This window comes from Sorex fumeus, unplaced genomic scaffold (genome assembly GCF_029834395.1).
Source record: "Sorex fumeus unplaced genomic scaffold, SorFum_2.1 ptg000019l, whole genome shotgun sequence".
Taxonomy (NCBI): domain Eukaryota; kingdom Metazoa; phylum Chordata; class Mammalia; order Eulipotyphla; family Soricidae; genus Sorex; species Sorex fumeus.
Window position 1 is genome coordinate 42,101,058 of NW_026606076.1, and position 10,172 is coordinate 42,111,229.

At 55.0% G+C, this 10,172-nt stretch overlaps 1 protein-coding gene across 1 annotated transcript; it reads right to left on the reverse strand.

Annotated features, from left to right (window-relative positions):
• Window positions 1-4,671: 4,671 nt before the first annotated feature.
• Window positions 4,672-9,655, reverse strand: MED7 (mediator complex subunit 7). Its single transcript, XM_056113069.1, has 2 exons — window positions 9,603-9,655; window positions 4,672-5,510 (listed from the first exon to the last, which is right to left on the reverse strand). Exon 2 carries the CDS (start codon window positions 5,487-5,489, stop codon window positions 4,740-4,742), a length of 750 nt encoding a protein of 249 aa, XP_055969044.1. The 5' UTR covers window positions 5,490-5,510; window positions 9,603-9,655; the 3' UTR covers window positions 4,672-4,739.
• Window positions 9,656-10,172: the final 517 nt, after the last annotated feature.

A 10,172-nucleotide genomic window follows, 5' to 3' on the forward strand; every position in this document is an offset into this window, starting at 1 on the left:
GATGCTGGGAATCAAACCCAGGTTGGCTGTGTGTAAGGCAAATGCCCTCCCTGCTATACTATCACTCCAGCCCCAGGGTTTCCTGTTTTTAAACTAGTATTGGCAAGTTTCTCTAGACCTGTTTCTTTGGGGGCGGGGAGTGGCCAAGAATATTGTGCAGTGGACAAGTTCTTGTCCCACCTGTACATGCTCTCTGTTCCAGAGACAATCGCGTAGTGTGTCCACACTTGCAAATGTACGCTGGCTGACCACATTTTCCTGTTTCTTTCTACGCGTAACTTAGGGTTGGGGCATCTCTTTCATTTTTGCTATTGTGTCCCCTTCCTGCTTTGGTTGGTCCCTCTCCCCTGTCAACCGCAGTGACTCAAACCCTGGAAGCTGGGAGGCTGAGCCTTGGGCAGGAGGATACGCGTTCCTCAGCGCAGGCGCAGACGATGCTGCTAGGGACTAATAAGGTTCACAGGCGCTGGCGCAGGGAGATGCTTTCCCTCCCGCTCTGATGCACCCACCAAGATGGGCACTAATTAAGAAAACCATGGGCTGGAGCAATAGCACAGCAGGGAGGGCGTCTGCCTTGCATGTGGCCGACCCGGGTTCGATTCCCAGCATCCCATAGGGTCCCCTGAGCACCGCCAGGAGTGATTCCTGAGGGCAGAGCCAGGAGTAACCCCTAAGCATCCCCAGGTGTGACTCAAAAAGAAAAAAAAAAAAAAGGAAACCGTGATTCAGGGATGGAGAGATAGAGCATTCGTTAAGGCGCTTGCCTTGCATCCAGCTGACCCGGAATCTATCCCTGGCCCCATGTGGGATTTCCCCTAGCCCTGCCAGGAGTGATCCCTCAGCATAGAGCCAGAAATGGGCGCTGAGCACCACCCAGTGTGCCCCCTGCCCCCAGCACACACAGACCGCCACCCCGAGAAAAATAAAATTTGAGTTTTATGTTCATAAGCTAAACCAAACCCACGATTAATCATTTGTGTGTAGGGGTGAGGGAATAGGGGGCAGAGATACCCAGGGGTACCCGGGAGCTATTCACAGCTCAGTGACTGGAAGGTGGTCCCATGGGTGCTCAAAGGACCAACGTGAGGATCGAACCGGCCTCCTGCAGGCATTAACTCACTGAGTGATTCCCCAGGCCCAAGAATAATCATCTTTCTTCAAGAGTCACCTAGTGTTGATGATAAGAAAAAGAATTCTCTTTCACGAAAAAAGGCTCTCTTTTTTAAAATTTTTTGTTGGGGGGGGGGGGGGAGTCACACCTCAGACATGGCGGTGCACTGGGCTTCCTCCTGGCTCTGCACTCAGGAATCACTCCTGGTGGGGTTCCTACTCTACAGGATGCTGGGGGTCGAACCCGGGTCAGCCGCATGCAAGGCAAGTGCCCTACCTGCTGTACCCTTGATGCAATTCCTGTGTGCGTGTGTGCGCATGTGTGAAGCAATATGCTTTTTTTTTAATTTTTAAATTATTTATTTGCTTTTGGGGGTCACACTCAACGATGCACAGGGGTTACTCCTGGCCCTGTGCTCAGGAGTTACTCCTGGCAGTGCTCAGGGGACCATATGGGATGCTATGAATTGAACCCAGGTCGGCCGCGTGCAAGGCCCTGCCCACTGTGTTATCGCTCCAGCCCAAGATAAGTTTTTATTGAAGCTTATTAAGGTGTGAGGGGAGAGAAAGAGATAAATATATGTTCAAGAGAGAAAGGTACGTGGCCAAGGGGCCGGGTCTCTCACGGGAGAACACCATTTGTGGAGCAACGCTTGACCCAAGACTTAAACTCCCGCTGTTCACAGCACTTCGGGGTTTCCCGGAGGCTGCTGGGTCGGCTGCACCTAAACCCAAGGCAACATTGCCACCTAGTGGCAGACTCCTCACACTGCAGCTCGAGACCAGCAATTCCATTAGTTCTAAGTACCAAATGCGAGATTCCTTGGTTTTTTGGTTTGGGGCCACACCCAGGGATGCTCTGGCTCTGCACTCGAGAATCACTCCTGGTGACGCACAGGGGATCATATGGGGTGCCAGGGATCAAGCCCCGGTCGGCGGCATGCCGAGGCCAGCGCCCTCCCGGTTGTGGTCTCTCTCCGGCCCTACAGCAAAGGCCCCTTGGGAGGCACACTGTCACCCTGTCTCAGGCCTTACCAAGACGCCGGAAAACCCGCCAAGTGCCCTGCAGTCATGAGACTTCAAGAATGAAAACAATCCTCATGTCGTTTCTGTTGCAGTAGTTCTTATGACCAGGTTTAAAATCCAACCACGGGGCTGGAGCGATAGCACAGCAGGTAGGGCGTCTGCCTTGCACGCGCCTGACCCGGGTTCCATTCCCAGCATCCCATACGGTGCCCTGAGCACCACCAGGGGTGACTCTGAGTGCAGAGCCAGGAGTATCCCCTGTGAATCGCTGGGTGTGACCCAAAAAGCAAAAATAAATAAAATCCAACCACCCATGGAGGGGTGGGGGTGGTGGGAGGGTTATTGGGAACATTGGTGGTGGAGAATGGGCACTGGTGGACGGATGGGTATCCGATCATTGTATGACTGAAATGTAATCATGAAATTTGGTAAGTCTGTAACTATCTCATGGTGATTCACTAAAAAATAATAAAAATAAAATCCAATGAACCAAATCTAGTCAGTGATCTGCTTTTCCACAACCCATAAGCTATCAAGTTTTTTTCCTTTTCTTTTTTTGGTGGGGGGGAGGGGTCATACCCAGTGGTGCTCAAGGATCACTCCTGGCGGTGCTCAGGGAATCCTATGTGGTGCTGAGGTCAAATATGTGCAGAATTGACAGGACACACATGCACACGCGCACATACACACACACACACACACACACACACACGCACCCCTTCCTTTACAAATAATGCCATGACTTTGAATGTTGTGGTAAATCTGCAAGGAATCGTAAGGCAGTCAGTAATTGATTTTATATCTCAACTCAATGTCAATTCTCTACTTGGCTTTGGGGCCACATGTGACAGTGCTCAGGGGTCAGGGATCACCCCTAGCAGGCTCAGCGGACAAAATGGGGCACTAGGGAAAGATGCCGGGTTGGCCAAATGCAAGGTGAATGCCCCCTCCCCCACTGTCCTATTGCTCCAGCCCTGGAAAACACACACACACACACACACAAAGACACATGGCTTCTTGGAATCTTATTTTTTCTAACTTCCTGGAATTTTCTTTTTAGGGGTGGGTGTTTGGTCCAGACCCAGCTGGGCCCAGGACTTGCTTTGTCACAGGCTTTAGAGACACAGGGAGTGAGAGGTAATGCCATCGGGGAAGGCTCGGGGACACCTAAGAGTCTTTCCCCTACCACCCAACACACCCCCCTCCCGCCCTTTCCACACTTTACCCTCCCCTGCCCGACTGGAGGCTCAGCCTGCAAGTCCCACCTAAGTTTTAAAGGAAGTTCATCACAGACTTTTAACTCCTAAGATAGATGAGACTGAAAAGAAAAGTGACAGAAGGCACCGTCAGAGTTAGCAGTGAGAGGCAGAGACAGTCAAGGAGACAGCTCAGAGCTCTGCACGCCAAAGCCCCAGGCTCGATCAGATCCCAGCCTGGGAGGGTCCCCAAGCACCAGGCTGGGAGCAGCTCTGTCAGAAGCCATCAAAGGAAGCCTGAAAAAGTTACTTTTTTCTTGTGCTTTTTGGGTCACACCCGGTCATGCTCAGGGGTTACTCTTGGCTCTACACACAGGAATTATTCCTGGCGGTGCTTGGGAGACCCTAGGGACGATGGGAGTCAAAACCGGGTCAGCCACGTACAAGGCAAAGGCCTTACCCACTGTGCTACCACTCTGGCCACTGACATCACTTTAAACCGCTGTGGGGCCCTGCTCCTTCTCCCACGGCGTCTGTTGAGACACTGCGCGAAACGGTGGAACTTGAATTTCACATTTATTCAGCTTCACAGCCGGGATTTACCGTTCCTCGAGCCAATCGACCCTTCTGATTGAGCTCTGATGGGGAGGGGGCCTCTTGCACGTTCCCCCGCCTCTCCCAAGACAGGACACAGGAATGCCGGCCTCGAAGCAGCTGGCTCTGCGCCCCAAGGGGCTCGCCGGGGGCACTCGCACTAGCCAGCAACCCCCTCACTGCCCACGACGTGCAGGAGGTGGGCCTGTCCTGGGACTCGCACTCGCCTCTCTGTGAAGAATGGCCCAGCACAAACAAAACTGATGTATGAGGTCAAGTAACTGAGGGGGTGGGGGGTGTTCACTCATACACACACACACACACACACACACACGGTCTTTCATTCATGTCATCGATCAAGACACACCAGGCTGATCAAGACACACAAGGTCGCGATCAAGTTACAAGGCCACAAGGCCGTGTCCTTCTTACACACACACACACACACACACACACACACACACACACACACACACACAGAGCCAGACCCGCCTCCCTCCCTCAGGGCCTTTCATTCATGTCATCGATCAAGACACACCAGGCTGATCAAGACACACAATGCCACCACGTCTTTCTCTCTCTCTCTTTCTCTCTCTCTCTCTCACACACACACACACACACACACACACACACACACACAGCCAGACCCGCCTCCCTCCCTCAGGGCCTTTCATTCATGTCATCGATCAAGACACACCAGGCTGATCAAGACACAATGCCACCACGTCCTTCTCTCTCTCTCTCTCTCTCTCTCTCTCTCTCTCTCTCTCACACACACACACACACACACACAGCCAGACCCGCCTCCCTCCCTCAGGGCCTTTCATTCATGTCGTCGATCAAGATACACAAGGCTGCGTCCTTCTCCAGGATCTGGTCCCGCCGGTGGCCGGCGCTGTCCCTCTGCGGGTCACTCTTGCCGGGCCCGCCGCCGCCACCACCACCACCACCACCGCCACCTCCGCCGCCACCACCGCCGCCCCCCTCCTCGGCCTCCATGGGCTCGGCCTTGACGCGCGCGCCGGCCTCGGCGGGGGCCAGGTCGTCGGGCAGCGAGGCCAGGCAGGTCTGGATCATCTCGACGACGCGCTCCAGGTGCTTCTGGAAGCGCTCGGCCGTCTCGAGGCGCTGGCGCTTCTGCACCTCCATCATGACGCGCAGCGTCTCGCGGGCCTGGTGGGGCCGGTACTCGTTGATGAGGTGGTGGACGTGCACGAAGAGCAGCTTGAGGTCCTCCAGCTTCTCCTCGCGCTTGAGGCTGCCGGGGCTGCGGATGAGGATGTCCAGCAGGTCCAGGAAGTTGACGAGGATGGACATGTTGAGCTTGCGCAGCTCCTTCTTGTGGTCGAACTGCAGCGGGTGCAGCCGCTCGATGCCCTGGCTCTCCAGCGGCCGGATGATGAGGTCGTCGCACTGGAACTGGTTGCCGAACATCATGTAGCTGTCCTTGACGGGCGGCGGGGGCTTGGGTGCCAGCCCCTCCTGCACGTTCTCGTCCGTGTACTCCTTGATGTACTGCATGGGCGGCGGGGGCAGGGCGCTCACCTGCTGGGGCTCCCCCATCGCGGCCGGCGGACGACGGACCTACGGGACAGACCCCAAGAGATTTTTTTCTTGTTTTACAATATTTTTTTTTACAATTTTTTTTTAAATTTTGTGGTTGACAGTCTTTCATGACATGTGATATTCGGACACCGATCCCACCACCTTGACACCTTCCCAGCACCGTATTTCGGATGTTTCCATCCCACACCCCAACCCCTGCCCCAAAGCAGAACCGAAATCGTATTTGGTATTGTTGGTCATGAAAAACCGCTGAAAACACGACAAGAAAAGTATCCTTCGGGGAAAGAGTGTGGAGGTTGTTGTATTTCACCCAGGGCCCATTAAGCCCTTCTATAAGAGGTAACATGTTGTTAAAGGTTTTAGCCTTCTGTGTGTGTGTGTGTATACATACATATACATATATATATCTGTAAAATAAAGTTGTATATTTCCCTCTAAGATTGGTTGCCTCCCACTTTTTTTTTTTTTTTTTTGCTTTTTGGGTCACACCCAGCAATGCTCAGGGGTTACTCCTGGCTTTGCACTCAGAAATTACTCCTGGCGGTGCTTGGGGGACCCTATGGGATGCCGGGGATTGAACCCGGGTCAGCCGCGTGCAAGGCAAACGCCCTACCCGCTATGCTATCACTCTGGCCCCTGCCTCCCACTTTGAACCCTATTAAATGCAGTGTGGTAATCTTGGAGTATGGGTAGGGTGTGCGGTTTGAAGCAGACCCAAGATTTAGCACGGGGATGCCAAAAGGTCCCATCATGGGCCACCAACTTCCCTTCTGGGGTTCCTTCTCTCCTTTTTTGGTTCTTCCCCTCTCCCCTCCCACCCCCCCACCCCCCCGCAGTTTGGGATCTAGGACCAAACCACCTCCTTAGTCTCTAAGGCTGCAATTACCGATGGCCGTCTGCTGCTATAAGTACTTTCTCCCTTGTGCCCAAGTCCCACGACAAGACAAAACTCCATCTGAGTGTGCAGACAACTGTGTCTGAGCCAGAGCAAGGCCCATGCACAGGGTGGTCAGCACGGGAGGCTCGGGGGCGGGGGAGGGCCAGACCCCCACACCCCACTACCGTCCAGGGATAGGTGGGAAACCGGGCCCTCATGCTACTGCTGCTGCAGGGCGTCAAGGACAATGATGAGCACAAACGACAAGCTTGGAGGCCACCACCAGACCCAGAGATCTGACTACAAAACCACACACAGAAATACACAGGAAACGCAGGGGGGCTAGAGGGACAGTATAGCAGGGAGGGCACTTGCTGTGCACACAGAGGACTGGGTTCAGTCCCCAGCATCCCCTGAGGCCCTCTAGGAGGGATTCCTGAGCACAGGACCAGGGTAACCCCCGAGCACTGCCTGGTGTGACCCAAAACTTAAAAAAGAAAGGATGGGGGTTGGATAAATGGGTAAGGCGTTTTCCTGGCACGCGGGTTTGAATCCCAGCATCCCATAGGGTCCCCTGAGCACCGCCAGGGGTAATTCCTAAGTGCAGAGGCAGGAGGAACCCCTGAGCATTGCCGGGTGTGACCCAAAAGGCAAAAAAAAAAAGGATGGAAGACTGGTTAAGAGGACCCCAGCTAAGCTACATGCTTGAGTGATGGTTGAGAAAATTCAAAATGGTGATGGGAAGGTGTAATGGTGGTGGGATCGACGTTGGAATATTGAATGTAATAAATTATTGTGAACTTTATGATTATAAACTTTATAAAAATAAAATTAAATTAAAAAAAAAAGAGTCCAGCTTTCTAGTAGAAAACTCTTCATAAGCTAACAAGGGCCAGCACTGGAAAAATTAGTTTCTTTCGGAAGCGGGGTGGGGCATGCCCATTAGTGCTCAGGGGACCATACAGTGGTGAGGACTGAACCACGGCTGGCTGTGGACAGGCACCCAGACCCCTTGTCCCACTTCTCTGACCCTACTTTAATTTTCTTTTTTTAACATCTCTTTTCCAACTCCATCTCCACTAGAAGGAAAGCACAATCGTTTCCAGACATGATGCCCGAAGACACACAGTTCCTCCTCCAGACCCCCCAAACCAGGCCTGAGAGGCGCCCCAGAGAACTGTATTTGCTGGTGCTGCAATCTGACCCATATCTGGGGTGCTGGGGGTGAGAACCCCAGCTCCCACACGCAGGGTCTGTGCTCCACACACGTTCCCCACCCATGAACGGATTTCCTCTCAATAAAAAATGGAGGAAATGCAAATGTGAAATAAAGTTGGGAAATTATTCAGACCAACACACTTGTTCATATCTGAGTGTTGCTCGGGCGTAACTCCTGACTGTGCTCCAGGGATCACTCCTGGCAGGGCTCAGGGGACCATATGGAGTGCTGGGAATTGAACGCCGAGTCAGCGACCTGCTGGACTATGGCTCCAGCCCGATGAATACACTTTCATCAGCAAATCTGAAGGGGACCATTTAGCTCAGCGACTGAGAGGGCTCCAGCTCCCCATCAGCCTTCAAACCCTGCATACCTCCCGTGGAGGGTTCCAGATGTCCTTCCAGATGGACAGCGTCCACTCACTCTGGAACCCACAGAAGCCAACCCACCTACCCTTCGGGAGGTGGGGGGGTCAGTATACTGCCCTGCCCAAGTCCCACACACACACACACACACACACACACACACACACACACCCCTACCTGATGGTAAAGGAAAACAAAGATTCACAGGCGCCAGAGTGGACGGCACCCCAAGGTTGGAAGCTGATGCCACAGAGGCACTGTCCTGGATGGACCACTGCTGGACAGAGCAGGCACAGCTGGAAATAAACCCAGAACTTCCAGGAGGAGGGCTGGATAAATCGACCCCGTGTGGAAGGGTACACTGGAGGGTGAACACTGGTGGGGGGGGGGGGAAGGAGAGGTAGCCCAGATGCAGACAAAGTTGTCTTCCAAACTACTAATCCCCGACTCCCCATTTCTCCCACCTGCAGCAGTGGCAGCAGGAAGCACAGGGTGCTACGGCTCCGTTCGCTCTTCTCAGCACCCAAGGAAAAGCCCTGGATGCCCTCTGGACCACTCGCTCTCACTTCCTCCGCAGACCCCCAGAGCTGAGACCAGGACATACCAGATCCTAACCAACACCTGATCCAAAACTTGCTTTAAGGGTGGGCAGGGTGCCCCTCTGTAGGCGAGTGCCCAGGGTTCTCGGGTGATTTTCAAGATTCCCCCCCCCTTTTTTTTTTTGCTTTTTGGGTCACACCCAGCGATGCACAGGGGTTACTCCTGGCTCTGCACTCAGGAATTACCCCTGGCGGTGCTCAGGGGACCCTATGGGATACTGGGAATCGAACCCGGGTTGGCCGCGTGAAAAGCGAATGCCCTACCCGCTGTACTATTGCTCCAGCCCCTGATCCCCCATTTTGGGGGTTGGGGGGTTAACATCAGGTGTTGCTAGGGGGTGGGGGCACCTCTTTTCACTTTTATGCAAAACCAAATTTGCAGAGGAAAATGATACTGATTTGACTTGCCTGGCCTTCACCCTGAGGCTCTCACATGTCCACCCCTGCCCTCACCAGCCTCAGTGGTCCCAACCGTCCCCCCATTCTCCTCCAGCCCCCAGACCTAAGCCTGAGTCCCCTCCCCCTGCCCGACCGTGCAGGAGGCGTGGCTTCATGAAAGTAGGCGTGGCTTCACGAAGGCAACCTGAGCCTGGTTGACGGGGGCGTGGCCGCGCGCGAGTAGGTGTGGCTTCGCGAAAGCGGCCTGAGTCTGGTTGGCAGGGGCGTGGCCGCAGGCAAGTAGGCGTGGCTTCGCGAAAGCCGCCTCAGTCTGGCCGGTAGGGGCGTGGCTTCGTGGTAGTGGGCGTGACCTCATCGACGGGGCGGGGCTTCCCGCGCGCCCACCCTAAGGACCCCAGTTCCCCGCAGGAGACCGGCTGGACGTTCCAGGGCCCTCCGAGTGGCCACCTCTCGGGCCTCCCGGCGCCTTCCCCGGCCTCAGCCCCCGCTCCAAGCTCCACCTCAAGAGCGGCTCAGGGGGAGAGACACCCCCCCTCACTTTCGAGACCCCCGACGGGACACTCCGCCCCACGCGCGCCCGCGGGTCTCCCGTGGGCCCCGGTCGAGACGCGCCGGGGCTCGGCCAAGTCGCCCCGTCCCCCGCCCACTCACCGCAGCTCCCGTTTTACTCCGCAAGCCGCCGCCTCCGCCACCGCCGCCGCCGCCCAAACGCGACTTCCGGCCGGCGCCGCCGCCTCCCGGAAGGAGGCCTCCGCGCCGCGCCCCTCGATTGGCTGCAAGAGCTGTCCTTTAGACGAGCCTCTAGTCCCACCTCCGCCGGCCGCGGGCTGGCTAGTGCGCCTGCGCACCTTCTCCCAACCCGGCTTTCTAGTTGCTGGCGGCCCCTGGGGTGGCAGTTGCTGGGGTGACGGTGAGCGCTGCTCTATCCCCACAGTGACAAGTAATTCAAAGGGTTAGAGGACAGAGCAGTTGCCTTGCACACGGTCGATCCCCGAGCACCGCCAGGAGTGCTTAGGAAGCATCGCGGGGCGTGGCCAGGAAAACAAAAATAAAGAAAATGACAATGCAATAAAAACACTGTTACCCTGTAACGGAATTAAGTTCCTGGAAGCAGCGAGTTCTTTCTCTCAGTCTTTTTAATTGCTTTTAATTTTTTTAAATTATTTTTGGTTTGGGGGCCGTACCTGGCAGGGATCAGGCTTTGTGCTCAGGTTGCTCCTG